General features: G+C 39.1%; 1 protein-coding gene across 10 annotated transcripts in view; it reads left to right on the top strand.

Annotated features, from left to right (window-relative positions):
• Positions 1-18,633, top strand: part of PHACTR4 (phosphatase and actin regulator 4) — a 104,710-nt gene that overhangs the window by 10,881 nt on the left and 75,196 nt on the right. For 6 of the 10 annotated variants that reach the window (XM_041765947.1, XM_041765946.1, XM_041765952.1 and 3 more), the window contains exon 2: positions 14,072-14,125. Coding sequence is in view for 6 of the 10 variants with exons in the window: in XM_041765952.1 (XP_041621886.1) it covers positions 14,110-14,125 (16 nt within the window). In the remaining 4 variants the exon portion in view is untranslated. Of the gene's footprint in view, positions 1-538; positions 637-14,071; positions 14,126-16,005; positions 16,173-18,633 lie in introns of all 10 variants that reach the window. The other 4 variants (XM_041765953.1, XM_041765950.1, XM_041765956.1 and 1 more) reach the window with 2 other exon arrangements.

Genomic DNA, 18,633 nt, shown 5'->3' with positions numbered 1-18,633 from the left:
TGTAAGTAATGACCCTATATTATTTTATGAGATATTTATACTTGGTATCACTATGATCCAGACATACACGAAACTGTTTTTTTTAAAGTCTATTTAAGTCCATCTTTCAACAGATCATTTCTATGAAGTTTCCAACACCATAGAAATCTATGTAACCAAACTTTACCTATTAGAAAGAAACTATAATTGCCTGAAGTCCAAATTTAGTCCCAATTATTTGAGGAGAAGAAATTATATGATTAATTCTGATCTGCATTATCTTGAAAGTAGGATAACCCTTTCTGAGATCTGTATTTTTCCTGAAAATAATGTCTTTTGCAATTCACTAATGATATTTCCTTGAGAGTACTTTTTTTTTTTATGAACTTGAGAGTACTTTTGATTATCAGTGAGCCACACCTCTATTTTAAAGATCTGATTCATGCATCTTAGTGGTAACAGAAAAGACCATGTTTAACTAGGAAGAGGAGGAGGTTAGTTTTTCTTGAAAGGGGTATTAGTCCAATTTTTTTTTTATTTATTTATTTATTTTTTTTAGGTAGGCTCCCTGCCCAATGTGGAGCCCAACACAGGGCTTGAACTCACAACCATAAGATCAAGACGTGAGCTGACATCAGTAGTTGGACACTTACCTGGGTGAGCCACCCAGTTGCCCCTAGTCCTGTTTTTAAGTCTTTACCCTTAAGTAGTATGTTAGATTTTATTGTGCTTAAAAATAAACTCTTCCTAAGTGTAACTTTTTTTGAACAGACTTTAAAAAACAAAATTTTTTTTCTGTCACTAATAGCTTTCATTCTTTGTTTCATTTTGAATGTCCAAGATAGCCTCGAGTTTAAATACAGATATAAACGAATACGCCAAGAATATATAGTTTTTCCTAGCAGGATATATACTGATCCTGATATTGAGATATTGTTGGTGTCCCGATTGAACCAATACTAGAAGGAAGAAGACAGTGGAACAGTATTTTCCACTAAAATACTAAAAGAAAAAAAAATCTATCAACCGAGACTTGTGTATCAGTAAAAACCATTATGTCAAAAATAAATTTAAAAGAAAAAAATTTCAAACAAGGGAACTGAGAACATATTCCCATAGAACCTCTCCAGAGGAACTTCTGAAGGATATACTTCAGGAAAAAGGAAACTCTTGTTTCTTGGAAACAAGAGTCTGAGGTGCAAAAGGGAATGATGAGCAAAGAATAAATGTACAATAAAGAAACATTTATAGATATAAAAATAGGACATACTTAGGGTGCCTCGGTGGCTCTGTCGGTCATAATCCTGAGGTCCTGGGATCAAGCCCCACATCAGGCTCCCTGCTCAGTGGGGAATCTGCTCATCCCTCTCTTTCTTTCTGTGGGCTCACGCTCTCTCTCTGTCTAATAAATAAATAAATAAAATATTTTTTAAAAATGGAAAACACTCAAATATAGAGAAGGGGTTTGAAGTGAAAACATTCCAAGAGTTCTTATATAATTAAGGAGTAAAGATACTAAATTAACTTTAGACTTAAGGTAAAATATTCATATTAGTCTTTCGGAGGTAATAATAAAAGAATAGTAACAGAATAAAAATAAGTAGAAATGAGGAAAAGGAATGAGAAAAAAATTGATACAGCAGAAGACAAAAAAAGAAAAAAACTAAAGAGTGGAACAAATGAAAAATAGAAAATACGGTGGTTAAAAGGAATACAAAATATCTCTTAATCACAGTAGAAATAAATTAGATTGTTTTCCCAAAAACTCTATTTAAAAGACAAAGATGGTCCAAATAGAGAAGTAATAAAGGAGACTGAATAAATGAGAGATAAAATATTCATGGATTAGAACACTTAGTATTATAAAGAGGACAGTTCTCCCTAGTTTGATTTTTTTTTAAATTTTATTTATTTGCTCATGAGAGACACACACACACAGAGAGAGAGAGAGAGAGAGGCAGAGACACAGGCAGAGGGAGAAGCAGGCTCCATGCAGGGAGCCCGATGTAGGACTCGATCCCAGGTCCCTGGGATCATGCCCTAAGCTGAAGGCAGACGTGCAACCGCTGAGCCACCCAGGCGTCCCTCCCTAGTTTGATTTGATTTGATTTTTTAAAAAGATAATTATTTATGTATGTATGTATGAGAGACAGAGGCAGAGGGAGAAGCAGCAGGCTCCTTGTGGAGCAGGGATCCCCACACGGGACTCAATCCCAGGATCCTGGGACCACAACCTGAGCTGAAGGCAGACACTTAACCAACTGAGCCACCCAGGCACCCTCCCAGTTTGATTTTATTTTTTATTTATTTATTTATTTTTTTTAATAATTTTCTTTTTTTTTTTTTTTTAATTTTTATTTATTTATGATAGTCACAGAGAGATAGAGAGAGAGGCAGAGACACAGGCAGAGGGAGAAGCAGGCTCCATGCACCGGGAGCCCGATGTGGGATTCGATCCCGGGTCTCCAGGATCGCGCCCTGGGCCAAAGGCAGGCGCTAAACCGCTGCGCCACCCAGGGATCCCCCCAGTTTGATTTTAGATCAAATGTAATTCTAATCAGAATTCCAATAAGTTTTTTTCATAGAATTTGACAAGTTGATTCTAAAATGTGAACAGAGCAACCAACATATTTCTGAAGATAACATGGGGAAACTTGTCCTACCTGATTATAAGATTTATTGTAAAATTGATTATTAGACTGTGTGGTTTTTGGCCCTGGGATAAAAAATAATAGACCTGTAGAATAGTACAGAGTGCTGGGAGAGAGACCTATAAATATAGGGAAAGGGATATGTGACAAAGGTGGCATTACATATCAGTGGAGAGAAGATAAATTATTCAATAATGGACTGAGATAATTGTTAGCCATGAAAAAAAAAAGGATCTCTATCTAATACCATACACAAAAATCAGTTTTAGGTGCTCGATGATCAAAATGTGAAGGGTAAAACTTTAAAATACTAAGAAAATACAGGAAAATATCTGTCTTATTTCAGGTCTTGTATATATTAACTTAGTAATAAGTTAAAAATAGAAATAAGATAGGATGAAGGAATAGGATATGTTGGAAAGGGATGTGCCATTTTAGACAGGGTAGTCTGGGCAAGGCCCCTCTGAGCAGGTCATATTTGAGTTGTCACGTGAAATAAAGGAGCAAATCATGCAATTTCTGAGAAAGGAGCATTCCAGGCTGTCTGAACAGCACCTGCAGAGCCCTGGGGTAAGAATGTGTTTGTTGAATTACAGAAGCAGCAATAGGGCAGTGTGGCAGGAAAAGAGTGAGCAAGAGTGATAAGAAGTAAAGTCTGTAAGAAATGGGTTAGAGTATGTAGGATCTCAAAGGCCATGGTAAGAAATTGGGAGTTAATTTCAGATGTAATAGGGAGACATGATCTGCTTTTCTTTTTTAAAGGATCACCCAGAGCACTCTGAGGACAACACAACATAGGAGCCTGAGTGTGGAGGGCAGCCCCGGGTGGCTCAGCGGTTTAGCGCCGCCTTCAGCCCAGGTCGTGATCCTGGAGACCCGGGATCAAGTCCCATGTCAGGCTCCCTGCATGGAGCCTGCTTCTCCCTCTGCCTGTGTCTCTGCCTGCCTCTCTCTCTCTCTCTCTGTCTCTCTCTCTCTCTGTCTCTCATGAATAAATAAATAAAATATAAAAAATAATTTTAAAAAATTTAAAAAAAGCCTGAGTGGAAGAAGGAAGATTGATTAGGGCGTTGACACACTAGTCTAGGCAAGATGTAGCCATAGCTTGGAGTTGAGTAGTGAGAAGTGTTTAGATTATGGATATATTTTAAAGGCAGAGGCCGTAAAATTTAGTGATGATTTAGATGTGGTTGTGAGAGAAAGAGAAGACTTAATCATGACACCAAAGTTTTTGCCCTGAGCAGTTGGAACACTTAAGTTGCCTCTTAACCAAGATTATGATCCAAAATAGCAGCTAACATACTTGCCAGCATTTTTTTTTTTTTTTGTCATACATCTATTGCCCTAACTATTGAGTGGGGGAGACTGGAGGAAGAACAAGTTGGGGGTGAGGAATCAAGAGTTGTTGTTGTTTTTTTGTTTTGTTTTGTTCTGTTTTTAAAAATATACTACATTGGGGCATCTGGGTGGCACAGTTGGTTAAACATCTGCCTTAAGTTCAGGTCATGATCCCAGGGTCCTGGGATTGAGCCCCACTTTGGGTTCCCTACTCAGAGGGGTCTGCCTCTCCCTCTCCCCCTCCACCCTGCTTGTGTGTGCTCTCTCTCTCTCTGAAATTAATGAATAAAATCTTTTAAAATATATATATATGTATGCTGTGTCTGAGAAACTTCTTAGATTGCCAAATAAAGATGTTGTAAGGCTGTGGATATACTAGTTTGAAGTTCAGAGCAGAAATTCAGTCTGGAAATATGAATTTGGAAATCATCAGTATATATATATATATATATTATACTTAAAGCTATAGAGCTGGGGATCCTGGGTGGTGCAGTTAGTTAAGGTCTGACTCTTGGTTTCAGCTCAGCTTGTGATCTTAGGGTCATGAGATCAAGCCCCATGTTGGGCCCCCACTCACTGTGGACACTGCTTGATATTTTTTCTCCTTCTCCCTCTACTCCTTCTCATGTTCTCTTTCTAAAATAAATAAATCTTTAAAAAAAGCTATAGAACTGGATGAGATGATTAGGCAGGGTTCATGTTTGGAGTGTTACACTTTTTCTAGGAGGGTTTAGAAATTTAGAGGGCTGATTTTGGATGTCATAATAACTAGGGAGGCTGTGGGCATTTAATGTGGGGGGGGGGGAATACTAAATGAGAGTTGCTAAATATCCTGCAATGTGTAGAACAGTACTCAGTAAAGAACTGACCCAGCCAAAATGCTCATGATGTTCCAGGGAGGGAGAAAGTGAAGATAGTGAAGAGATGGAGATTCAAGAGCCAAATCTTAGGGCTCTGTAGCATTTAGAGGCCAAGAAAAGGAGGTTCCTGCAGGGACTACATCAGTTGAAGTAGGAGGGAAAACAAAAACCAAGAGTTCATAGGCCCCAGTTTAGGGAATACTTAATTACTGAGCTGTGAGAGGCAGTGAGAATATTTTGGATACTATCGTGTCTTCAGGCAATGAAGATGAAGAGAGGGATGCGTGTGAGATATGTTTTGGAAATGACTCATGATGTGGAGGATGAGATTTCTGGTTTGAACAACTAGGTGGATGGTGGTGAGCTAGGAACCTGCCAGAAGAGGAGGGAATAAAGATGAGTGAGGTAGATAATGAATTGTTTTTGTGTATGTTGAATGGAAGTTTGTGAGGATATCTAAGTGGAGGTGTTTAGTGAGTTGGACTTGTGGATTTGGAGCTCATTCATTTAAAAATTAGCTATTATTGTGTACTTACTGTTTTCCAGGCACTATTCAAAAAAAATATATATATATACATACATATATATATACATATATATTTTTTGTTGTTTTAAGATTTATTGGAGAGAGAGAGAGCATGTGTGTGCATGGGGGAGGGGCAGAGGAAGAAGGGGAGAGAGACTCTCAAGCAGACTGCACTGAGCATGAAGCCCAACTTAGGACTCAATCTCATGATTGTGAGATCACGACCTGAGCCAAAATCAAGAGTCAGGTGATTAACCAACTGTGTCACTCACATGACCCTCCAACTATTTAACAACAATTCTAGTTGTCACTATAGTAGTGAAAAAAAATAGGCAAAATATGTGTCCTGAAAGAATTTATATTTTAGTGAGAGAAGAAAATAAACATAATAAAAATAAATTTAAGGCACAATGTAGAAGATAAGCGCTCTGAGAAATACAAAGATGGTAAAAGAGATAAAGCAAGGGTGAGTTGGGGTGGAGTAATGCTGAATATTTTTATTTAAAGTTGGGTCATGTGGACAGCCTGGGTGGCTCAGTGGTTTAGCACCACCTTCAGTCCAGGGCATGATCCTGGAGACCCGGGATCGAATCCCACATCGGGCTTCGGGTGCATGGAGCCTGCTTCTCCCTCTGCCTGTGTCTCTGCCCCCCCACCCCGTGTGTGTGTCTCTCATGAATAAATAAATAAAATCTTTAAAAAAAAATAAAGTTGGGTCATGAAGGAAGGCTTCACTGAGAATGCAACATTTTAGCAAAGACCTAAAAGAATTGAGGAATGGATATTGGGGGAGGAACATTCCAGAGAGAGTGAATAGCAAATGCAAAAGCCCCGAGCATGCCTGGCAGGTTCAAGAAACAGTAAGGAGGCTCACCTACCTGAAGCTTAGTGAGGGAGAGAGTAGTTGAACATGATGGAGTCATTGAGAATGGTCATAGGGCCTTATAAACTGTTGAGTATTTTGCCTTTTACTCTGAGCTTTTTTTTTTTTTAAGATTGTATTTATTTATGAGAGACACACAAGAGAGAGAGAGACAGAGACGCAGTCAGAGGGAGAAGCAGGGTCCATGCAGGGAGCCTGACGTGGGACTCGATCCTGGGTCTCCAGGATCAGGCCCCGGCCGAAGGTGGCACTAAACCGCTGAGCCACCCAGGCTCCCCTACTCTGAGCTTTTGAGAGAGATCTGGACTGAACATACATAATAGGTTTAGGCATCATCTGCATGTGGGTGGTTATTCTAGGAACCATGGAAGTATTTCTAGCACAGGCATTTGGTTAGGTGGAGACACAGAGTAGTCTTCTACAAAGACTACTTGGGATTCTTCAGCAAGATACCCTTCTGTGGGATACCAGGATGGTGCAGTCAATTAAGTGTCCAACTCTTGGTTTCATGATCTCAGGATCGTGAAATTGAGCTCGGTGTCAGGCTCTGTGTAAGTGCAGAAACTGCTTGAGACTCTCTCCCTCTGCCCCTTCTGCCCGTTCTCTCTCAGATGAATAAATCTTTTTTTTTTTTTTTAAGATTTTATTTATTTATTCATGAGAGACACACAGAGAGAGAAATAGGAACACAGGCAGAGGTAGAAGCAAGCTCCATGCAGGGAGCCCAATGTGGGACTAAACTGCTGAGCCACGTGGGCTGCCCTCAGATGAATAAATCTTTTTTTTTTTTTTAATAAATCTTTTTTTTTAAAAAAAAGGTACCCTTCTGTTCATGATTCTCTAAGGACAGAGGTGTTTTATTAATTGAAACTTTGTGTTAGGGTGCCTGGGTGGCTCAGGTCAGGGGTCTACCTTCAGCTCGGGTCCCTGAACAGGGAGCCTGCTTCTCCCTTTCCCTCTGCCTGCCACTGCTCCCTCTGCTTGTGTTCTCTCTCTCTCTCTCAAATAAAATCTTAAAAAAAAAAAAATAAGAAAAGAAAAAGAAACTTTTTCTGTTAGCTAGCCCAGGATCATCACTCTGATTATCTAGTAATAATGTAGTTTTTTTTTTCTTTTTTTTTTTAATTTTTATTTATGATAGTCACAGAGAGAGAGAGAGAGAGGCAGAGACACAGGCAGAGGGAGAAACAGGCTCCATGCACCGGGAGCCCGATGTGGGATTCGATCCCGGGTCTCCAGGATCGCGCCCTGGGCCGAAGGCAGGCGCCAAACCGCTGCGCCACCCAGGGATCCCAGTAATAATGTAGTTAACAGCAGTTGAGATACTATTAATTCTGTCTTCTCAGTCTACCAGCAAATCCTATTATGTTTACAACCATTTTCAGATGTTCAGTTATTTTTTTTTTTCCTTTTTAGGTTTTATTTATTTATTTGACAGAGAGCACACACTGGCAGGGAGGGACAGGGAGAAGCAGGCTCCCAGCAGAGCAGGGAGCCCTGTCTGGGATTCCATCATGAGCAGGATCATGGCCTGAACCACAGACAGATGCTTAACTGACTGAGCCACATAGGCACCCAGAGATGTTTGATTCTTGATTATTACTGCTATGCCATTACTTACATATCAGACATTTATTCAGTGCCACATATGTCTGAAACAAAGTGCAGACCTCAGTCTATTACCATGAAAGTTTGAATGGAACTTTGTTTACATTAATGATTACACTGTGTTGAGGCTTCTAATGACTGTAGACCGTATTAATCCATCCTTCTCTAATTATACTTTTATACTTGTTGGAAGGTTAATACTCAACTGATTTGACCTCCCAGCTAGTTTTTTTTTTTTTGTTTGTTTGTTTTTTGGTGGTTGCTCTGGGGTTTTACTTTAACACAATCTAGTAATCTTGTTTAGGTATATACCAATTTGTTTTCAGTATAGCTCTGTTCCTTTTCCCCTTGGTACTATTATTCTTTTTTTTAAAAATAAATTTATTTTTTATTGGTGTTCAATTTGTTAACATACAGAATAACACCCAGTGCTTATCCCGTCAAGTGCCCACCTCAGTGCCCAGTACTATTATTCTTATATAAATTATGTATTTATATATCACAAGCCCATTACCATGCTTTTATAATTATAGCTTTATGCATTCTTTTAAATTAGATAGGGAAAAATTAAGTATATACACTTATACTGTCTTTTTTTTTTTTAAGATTTTATTTATTGGGGATCCCTGGGTGGCGCAGTGGTTTGGTGCCTGCCTTTGGCCCAGGACGTGATCCTGGAGACCCGGGATCAAATCCCACGTCGGGCTCCTGGTGCAAGGAGCCTGCTTCTCCCTCTGCCTGTGTCTCTGCCTCTCTCTCTCTCTTTCTCTGTGACTATCATAAATAAATAAAGAAAAAAATATTTTAAAAAAAAGATTTTATTTATTTATTCATGAGAGACAGAGAAGCAGGCTCCCCTGGGGAGCCTGATGCAGGACTTGATCCCCAGACTACAGGAGCACACCCTTAGCCAAAGATAGATGCTCAACCGCTGAGCCACCCAGGCGCCCCTATACTGTCTTTTATATTTACCTATGTAGTTACTTTTGCTGTTGCTCTAGAGAATTTTTTTCAGTTATTTTACTTGTCAATTCTAGAAAATCTTCTCTTTTTTTTTTTAAGATTTATTTATTTATTCATTCAGAGAGAGCGAGAGAGAGGCAGAGACACAGGCAGAGGGAGAAACAGGCTCCATGCAGGAAGCCCGACGTCGGACTCGATCCCGGGTCTCCAGGATCACACCCTGGGCTGCAGATGGCACTAAACCGCTGCGCCACCGGGACTGCCCTCTTTCTTTTAAAAAAAAAAAAAAAAAATTTCTCTTGCTATTCTCTATTTGATGAGGCATTATGTGCATACTTTAGTTCTTCAAACACGGTTTTCTTTAGTTCTTTGAAGTATTTAGAATAGCTTACTTAAAAGTCTTTGTCTAGGGGTGCCTAGGTGGCGCAGTCAGTGGAGCATCTGCCTTCAGCTCAGGTCATGATCCCAGGGTGCTGTGATGGAGCCCTGAGCCCTGCATCAGGCTCTCTGCTCAGTGGGAAGCCTGCTTCCCACCCTTCCCCTCTGTCGGCTACTCCCCCTGTGGTGCTCTCTCTCTGTCAGGTAAATAAATCTTTTAAAAAAATACAAGGATGCATGGAGGCTGCTTCTCCCTCTGCCTGTGTCTCTGCCTCTCTCTCTCTGAATAAATAAATGAATAAAAATATTTTTAAAAATAATAAAGTCTTTAAGCACTCCTGGGTGGCTCAGTTGGTTAAATATCTACCTTTGGCTCAGGACATGATCCCAGGGTTCTGGGGTGGAGCCCTACTTTGGGCTGCCTGCTTAGGAGGTAGTCTGCTTCTCCCTCTCCCTCTGCCCCTCCTGCCTCTTGTGCTCTTCCTCTCTTGCTCTCTAACAACAACAACAAAAAAGTATTTGTCTAGTAAATCCAACACCTAGGCCTCCTCAGGTACAGTTTTGTTGACTGCTTTTTCCCGGTATATAGACCATACTTTCCTCTTTATGTATCTCATAATTTTTTCAGAAAACTAAGCGTTTTAAATAATGTGGCAAGTCTGCAATTCAGATTCTCCCCTCCCTCCTGGACATTTCTTGTTGCTGTTTATTTAGTGACTTTCCTGGACTAAATATCTGTAGAGCCTGTATTTTTTTGTTGTATATGGCCACTGAAATCTCTGCTTGGTTGATTTAGTGGTTAGCTAATGATTAGACAAAGACTTCCTTAACTGTCTTGAACATTTAAATTATCCAGTAGCCTTTGCCAAGGGGGCTCTGTCTGTTGGCCTATATTTGCAATGTTCCCTGCAGGCAATTTACAATTTTCCTTTAGCCATTACTTCCTGCCTGCACAGAATTTCAAGGTCAACCAGAGGTAAGATATCAGGGCGCTTTCAGGCTTTTCCTGGGTATGTGCACAGCCTGCAAATGCATGTGCCCTTCTAGATACCCAGGAATACATCAGGGTTTTCCAGAGTCCCTTATAGACCTCTCGTTCCTGAACCTTTATGGGTTTTTTTGTTCAGTGTCCTGTTAGACTCTAGCTGACTGATATCACTGCCTTAGGCTGTGGGGATGTTAAACAGCTGCCACTGACTATGTTTTGAAAAATGTCTGAAGGATAGAGCTATTCACACAGAACAAGCGGTGAGTCAGGTCAAATAAAGATAAGGGGAGCAGTCAGATCACGTACTAACGGCTCTCTGGCGCTTTTCGGGAGCTCCAAATTTATTCTGTCCTTTTCAGTAGCTGCTCGGCTGCTGGTTTCCATAGCCACTGTAGTTGTGAGGCTCTTGGTTTTCAAGGCTAACAGAGTTAGGGAGATGGAAGTGGGAGTCAGGCTAGTTAAAATGCCATAATACTCACTGATCTTACCAAGATTCAGTTGTTTTAGTTACAATAAAATATACACAATATTTTGTGTAAACAAAGTTTACCGTTTCTTAAAGGTATAGTCAGCAACATGAAGTACTTTCACGTTGTTCTACAACCATTGCCACCATCTATCTTCAGTACTTTTTCATTTTCCTAACTGAAACTTTATAACCATTAGTGATAATTCCTCATTCTCACTTCCCCTCAGCCCCTGGAAACAGCATCTGACTTTCTGTCTCTGAATTTGACTGCTGTAGGTAAAGTGGAATCATACAATCTTTTCCTTTTGGGTTTAGCTTATTTCGTTTAGCACAATGTCTCAGAATTGACATTGTTGTAACATATGTCAGAATTTCGTTCCTTGTTCAGGCTGAATAATATATTCCACATTTTATTTATCCATTCATCTGTTGATGAGTATTTGCGTTGTTTTTACCTTTTGGCTATTGTCACTAATGCTACTATGAAGATGGGTATACAAATATGTGTTTGAATTCCTGTTTTCAGTTATTTTGGGTATATATCCAGAAGTAGAATTGCTGGATCATGCTATGATTCTGTTTTTAATCTTTTTAAAGTAGGCTCCACACCTAGGGGGAGCCCAGTGTGGGGCTTGAACCCACCACCCTGAGAACAAGACCTGAACTGAGATCAACTGACCCAACTCAGTTGGGTGCTTAACCAACTGAGCCAACAAGGCACCCCTAAGTTTTTTAGGAACTGCCATGCTACTTTCACAGTGGCTGCACCATTTTGTTAGAGTACACAAGGGTTCCAATTTCTCCACGTCCTCTTAACACTTGTTATTTTCTGTTTTTAATTTTGATAATATAAGCTTTATCTACTTTTTCTTTTGTTGCTTATGGTTTTGGTATTGTATCTAAGAAACCTAATTGCCTAACCAAAGGTCATAAATTTAGACCTGTCTTTTCTTCTAAGAGTTTAATTAGTTTTAGCTCTCATATTTCAATTCTTTATTTATTTTGAGTTAATTTTTGTGTGTGTGTGTGTGTGTGTTTTTAAGGTTTTATTTATTTATGAGAGACAGAGAGAGAGAGAGGCAGAGACACAGGCAGAGGGAGAAGCAGGCTCCATGCAAGGAGCCCGATGTGGGACTCAGTCCCGGGTGTCCAGGATCAGGCCCTGGGCTGAAGGCGGCGCTAAACCACTGAGCCACCCAGGCTGCCCAATTTTTGTGTTTTCTATCTCATTTATTTCCACTCTAATCTTTACTGTTTACTTTTTCCCCCAGTGTCTTCTGGTAAAAGATTAGGTTGTTGATTTGAGATCTTTCTTTTTAATGTAGGTGTTTACAGCTATATGTTTCTCTGTAAGTACAGCTTTAGCTCTGTCCCATAAATTTTGACATTTTGTATCTTCATGTTTGTTATATGTGTTGAGAGAACAGCTCCTCTAGAATTCTGATTGGCTTCTCTTCCTGGGGGATACTTAGGATGGGAAGGTTGGTGTGATGAACTGTATCCGGGCTGTAACTGGTCTCCATGTTACAAATAATAATTATTACCTCCCTCCATTCTCCGTTCAGATTCCCCTTGTCCTTAGCCGCCATCTCTCTTTTTTTTTTTCTTTTTTTTTTAAGTAGGCTCCACACCAGTGTGAAACCCACCTCAGGACTTGAACTTGTGATCCTGAGATCAAGATCTGAGCAGAGGGATCCCTGGGTGGTGCAATGGTTTAGCGCCTGCCTTTGGCCCAGGGCGCGATCCTGGAGACCCAGGATCGAATCCCACGTCGGGCTCCTGGTACATGGAGCCTGCTTCTCCCTCTGCCTGTGTCTCTGCCTCTCTCTCTCTCTCGCTATGGGACTATCATAAAAAAAAAAAAAAAAAAAAAAAAAGATCTGAGCAGAGATCAAGAGTCAGATGCTTGCAGTATCTGGGTGATTCAGTAGGGTAGGTGGCTGACTCAGCTTGACTCGGGATTGGCCCATGTTGTGCTCTGTGCTTACTGGAGAGTCTGCTGAGAATTCTCTTTCTCCCTGTGTCCTTCCCCTGCACATGCTATGCCTTTCTCTCTCTCAAATAAATACATCTTTTAAAAAATTACCTTTACAAAAAGTCCAGACACTTAACCAACTGAGCCACCCCGGTGTCCCCCCATCTCCACCAATCTTTTTTTTTTTTTTTTTTAATATTTTATTTATTTATTCATGAGAGACACACAGAGAGAGGCAGAGACACAGGCAGAGGGAGAAGCAGGCTCCATGTAGCGAGCCTGATGTGGGACTTGATCCCGGGTCTCCAGGATCATGCCCCAGGCTGAAGGCAGCACTAAACCGCTGAGCCACCCAGGTTGCCCACATCTCCGCCAATCTTGATGGCTAGTACTTGGTGGTATGACCCAAACCCTCATTACTTAGGGATCTGAACCACTAGTTACCATGCTTTTCTCAGGCCAGAGTATCCAATTTGTTTACTCTCAGAATTGGGAAAGGGAGTACCAATAGGTACCCAAATGGGTCATCTGGGTTCCAGATATATTGTCATTGTCCCCTTCTAGAACAGCCACCCTACTTCTTTCTGATAATAAGGATCAGTTAATCCTGCCAAGATGGTAATTCCTCCTTATATCTAGGGATCACCAGCTGGGGCGGCTTTAGAGAGTTTCAAAACCGCAAGAGAAATAGGAAGCAAGATTGGGCAGACTGATCCTAGTCTAATTAAGGGGTAGGGAGATTGGATATCTGTACTCAGTCAAATTTCTTTCAAAACATTCTTTTATTTTCATACTTGAGCATTCTAAACTGACAACTTACTTTAAATAACTTCTACATTCTTTAGGCAAAGCCAGTTCCTTCTAAGGTATCACTCATACCCTTTCTCAGGTACTTACACGAGTTTTGTTGTGGGGGGGTATTGTTTTACATAAAAATTTTCCTTTTTCCTTATACCCTCATAAATTCAAGATGGGGATTGGAAAGGAAACTTACTTGAGTAAACTGAGAATAATATATATATATATTTTTTTAAGATTTTATTTATTTATTCATGAGAGACAGAAAGAGAGAAAGAGGTAGAGACACAGGCAGAGGGAGAAGCAGGCTCCATGCGCGGGAGCCCGACATGGGATTCGATCCCGGGTCTCCAGGATTACACCCCGGGCTGCAGGCGGCGCCAAATCACTGTGCCACCGGGGCTGCCGGAGAATAATATATTTTAAAATGAAAATTAGCCTTAAATGTCTTATGATATTTTTATACTATATATCTATATCTTACCTGTCTTAAAGTAAATCCCAGTAGGTAATATTCTCACTTAATAAATTATACATTTCTATAATGTTCCAGTTTTAAATTATAATCAGCATTACTGAATTGGGTTAAAAAAAAAACGTAAAAGGTGATGAATTTTATGTTGTAAATATATCATTTACCTTTTTCTCTTTTTAGAAACTACACCCCACCTCCCTAAACTGGTTAATAGTGGCATGGAAGATCCATTTGGTGAGTATCATCTGCATTTTTCTTAGTAAATGGTATTTGTGGGCCTTTTTTTTTTTTCTCAAAAAAAAAATCAGATTGCAGACTAGGAAGTACGTAAAATTTAAAAGAGGTGTTTAAAATATGCATCAGCAAAGAAAGGGATTAGAGGCCGTTTTTCTTGTTTAACCTTAGCATGCTGGAATAAGATTTTGATTCAAGCATTTTGTGATTCTTTGCCAAATGTAAAGACGTCTGAATCTCCTTTTATACCAGTGTAACTTGAAGTATAGTAAAAATGTTACTAATGTTACATTCTACTCCTGCCCAGTTACCCCAGAGTAACTAAGGTCAGGTACTTGGGCTACTGGTACAAGTAATTAGATAGCTCAGGTTAATAGCTGTTGTCTTGCTTTAAGAAGATGGCTGAACACTTGGCAAGATCTGAATTTCTCCACTGCTGTTAATGACCCTAAATGGCTTCATTAGGACCTTGGGTTCCCCCCCCACCCTCAAGGGTATTTTACGAGTTTATCAGCATAATCCTCAATCTGAACACTAGAGGGCAGTCAGTACTTTTGTCATAAATTTTATTACCAAGAATTTATTACCAGAATTATCTGGAGGGGATTACTTATGAACAGTTTAGTAAATCGAGTTGATTTTGGTTGCTTGGTGACAAATCCTAAGGAACATGTACATATGACAAACTAGAGGAACATTTGACTACTCAGAGGTGGTTACTGGAAACTTATTTTTTCTCTTTGACCTCTTTACCTCACCTAACTTAAGCATAACTTAAGTTTAATTGGATCTAATTAAATTTATCATTAAATTAATTAAATTTAATTTAAATTTAAATGTAACTTAAATTTACTAAGGAATACTAAAAAGAGAGTTGCTATGGTAGTTAGGGTTGGTCAGTAGTCAATTGAAAAGTAAATCAAAATGTGCTTTTGATCACCAATATGAGAAAAAGGTTGTGTTCTGTGCTAGTGAGACTCTTCCTCTTATACTTTAAATCTTGGAATCTGTAACTTGATTAACATTTATATTCATGTGGATTCTAGAGAAAAATGGATTTTTCTTAGTTGCTTACAAAACATACATATAATATTTACTGGTTTATGGTCTGCTCAATGCCACCTGATAAAGATAAGAATTCTGAATGTAAAATAAGTTTGTTTCTAAGAAGATAGAGTCCCTGTAAGTTAGGGTGAGAATTTTGTTGTAATTAAATTAGCTAAGAATTATGTAGATAGATTGAAAAAGAATTATTTTGTTGTATTCTGAAAATAGAAGTGAGGGATTTTGACACATCAGGTTCCAGAGGGGACAGACCTATAGCCTAACCTATGTCACTGGCAACAAGTACTGTCAGTTTTCTTTGTAGTGATAGATTCACTTTTGTTCAGTTTTGAGAAAATGCCTATCAAATATGTAAGCTTGGATAATATAATTACTCTTTAAGTAAAAACAGTATTTCATGAAAAAAACCTTAGTTCAGCCTGCAACACAAGTGCCTTTACTAAAGGTAGCAGTTATACTTAAGTTTATGTTATGTCATATATTAAGTATATGTCATTTCCTCACACAGAATAATAAAAGGACATGTACTGAAGGATTGAGATTTATTAAAACTAATAATTTTGCAGCTTTATCAAGGACATTCTTAAATTAAAACTGGCATTATTTTTAACTGTAATAATATGATAATGAAGACCATGAGTCCTATTATAGTTTGGTGCTGCTGCCTTGATTTGTGTTAAGGTACCAGCAGGTACTTGATTTGAGTAAGGTACCTTTTGCTCACTATTGCTTTTGTACCATTGATACAAGTTTCAACACTGTGAAAAAGGCAAATATTCCCTTAGTATTACTAAGTATATCTGTGTACCTCTTAGGTTCCTGGAAGAATCTCGGGGATCCCAGGCATCTGGGGACCACACTTTCTTCAGTTTCCTGAGGTTTAAAGAGTCTATTCTATGGAAGAAAAGCAACTTTGGCGAAGTCAGGACTTGTCCTGGAAATTGTATTGGGCAGGGTCCAGTGTGGACCCAGTCTTGGACAGGTGACAGAAATATGGTTAGACGGTATGAGGTGTGAGCTGTTCTCTGATTCCTCCCAAGTTGACCATGACTCACCTACAGCTTTTGGGAGTTGGGTTAAGACACTTCTGTGGGATGAATTGAGTGTTCTGAGCTCATTAAACAGCTGAGTATTTTGAGGAGAAATTCATCAGCATTTAGTCAAGATAAGCTGAGGACCAGGCTTACCTGGGCACTACATTCTTATATTCAAGAAGAGGGCAAATGGCAGCAGAGATTGTAGTGACAGCCACCTTCAGTATATCTCTTGAGTCACACTCTTCCAATCTGGACAGCTGTTTTTCTGGGTGTGGTGCACAGCTGTCATCCTGGATAGCCCTACTCAATCTCATGTCTTTCTCTTTCTTGATTGCCACATGCTTCGTGATGCTAGGCCTCCTGGAAGTTTCCTGATTCTCACCTCATTTTCCTTTAGCTCTGCCTGCTGGAGGATTTATTCATCTTTATCATCAATTAAAATTTTCTACTCTTATGTTCTGAACTTCTAGATCTCTTTTGTTCACAGAATATTTCTTTCATCATATCCTTTTATTGTCCTCAACAAACTTTCTTGGCCTTGCACAGTCCCTTTTCCCCTAAAGTTGCTTTTCTCTGTTTGTTTTGATCTGTTTTATGTTAGAGTTTTCCTCTGATGTCTCCTAATAATTAGCTGTCTGCTCATGATTAAGAGTGGGAAGCTTTAAATTAGAAGCTTTAAACGCGTAGGCTGAATACCTCTGGGCCTTTCTGTAAGGTGAGCTTCTTGTCTGTCTCGTTGAGGAAGAAGCCCCAAGTCAGTAGGAGCTTATCTTCTTGTCACTGACTAGAGGTCTAGGAGGTAAGGGGTGAAGAGGATTGGTGGGGAGCATTATTGTGCACATGGTTGTCCAGTTCCCTTCAGCTTTTAGTGCTGTGTTCCCACCATCCACTGTCTTTTCTGTCTCCAGTTCAGAAGCCAGTTGTTTTATCCCTTCCAAGAAATAGACCTCTTGAATTCTACTAGTGTTGGTGTGGGACAGACATTCAAAGTTCATGGAGTGGGGAAGGTGATAAAGGAATCAAATAGTTTTCACCTTAATCCTCTTTTTTTCCTTCCCTTTCATCCCCAGTTTCAAAAGGACCTGGTAGTGAAAGTATTATTCATTAATAATAATTTTTAGCAGAGGAGTTGGGGGAAGGGAGTAATGGCTGTACTATACATTAAGTGCTGGAGGAAGGAAGGGTCCAGGAAAGATGTGTGTACAGTTTCTGCTACTGTGATACTTATACCCCACTGCTTTTAAAAATGGTTGTTATTGCTTCTGCTTTCTTCCTTCTTCCCTTATCATCTGTTATGGGTGAACAGCCACTCTTCCCATGGCATGCCAGAAGAGGGACTGAAACCCTGTCATATGAAGCTCCTAAAGGTTTTTGGAGTAGGAGAGGATCTGTGTACTATATTGCCTTCCCAAAATCTTCTGACAACTTTTTAAAGTTTCTGCATACCCTCCCTTCCATAGAAGTGAACACAATTTGTTGAAAAAAATTTTTTTGGTATGTGTTTGATGAAATAATTGTTTAACGAGATACATTATTAGTATGAATCCTGAATTTGAAGCTAGTTGCATATTTGTTCATATGCATGGTATTCTAGGAACAGATTTACAAGATAATATCTCCTTTGGATTAAAATTTGTATCACAGAGAAAATGAGAAGTGGTATGTTGAAGTAGAAAACAAGCTATATCTAAGCAAATAAAATTAATTATTTTCTTCCTATTCTGTAACTGAATTTATAAGTCATTATAATGTTATAATGGGGTTTTTCCTAGCTATTCAAGGACATATGTTAAGGAGCCATGCTCAAAGCTAATGCACTTGACTTCGAAGTTCATAGGAAAACAGTATGCCTGCCTGGCTGGGTCAGTGGAGCATATGACTCTTGATATCAGGGTTGTGAGTTCAAGCCCCATGTTGGGTTTAGTGGTTACTTTAAAACAAAACAAAACAAAACAAAAAAAACTTAAAAAAAGAAAACAAAAACAAAGTTCATGGGAAAACATTTTGTGATGCTATTATGTTGTTATCACGTGAAGTTCAAAATTTGTTTAATAACACAGCCTGCACTCCCTCTCCTTTATGAATGAAGACCAAAATATGAACTTAATTAGTTTTGAGATCCTTAAGGAGTAGGAGATAAATTCCTTTGGAATTAAACTATGCCAAAAATGATATTTGTTCTATTTTTTCTATGGTTTTGAATAGAAATTTTAAAAAACATTATTAAAAACATATATTAAATATCTTCCTTTCTTAGTAGGACTATAAACTTATGGAGGGCAAGCTCTTTCTACTGTTACATTCCACTGTCCAAGAGTAAGCACACAATACATATTTGTATGTATTTCTTACTGTGGTTTTAAATTTTCTGTGTAAAGTAGAATTACCAGGGGTGCTAGGTAGCTC

The sequence above is a fragment of the Vulpes lagopus genome, chromosome 8 (assembly GCF_018345385.1).
Source record: "Vulpes lagopus strain Blue_001 chromosome 8, ASM1834538v1, whole genome shotgun sequence".
Taxonomy (NCBI): Eukaryota; Metazoa; Chordata; class Mammalia; order Carnivora; family Canidae; genus Vulpes; species Vulpes lagopus.
This window is presented reverse-complemented; position numbering and strand designations above follow the sequence as displayed.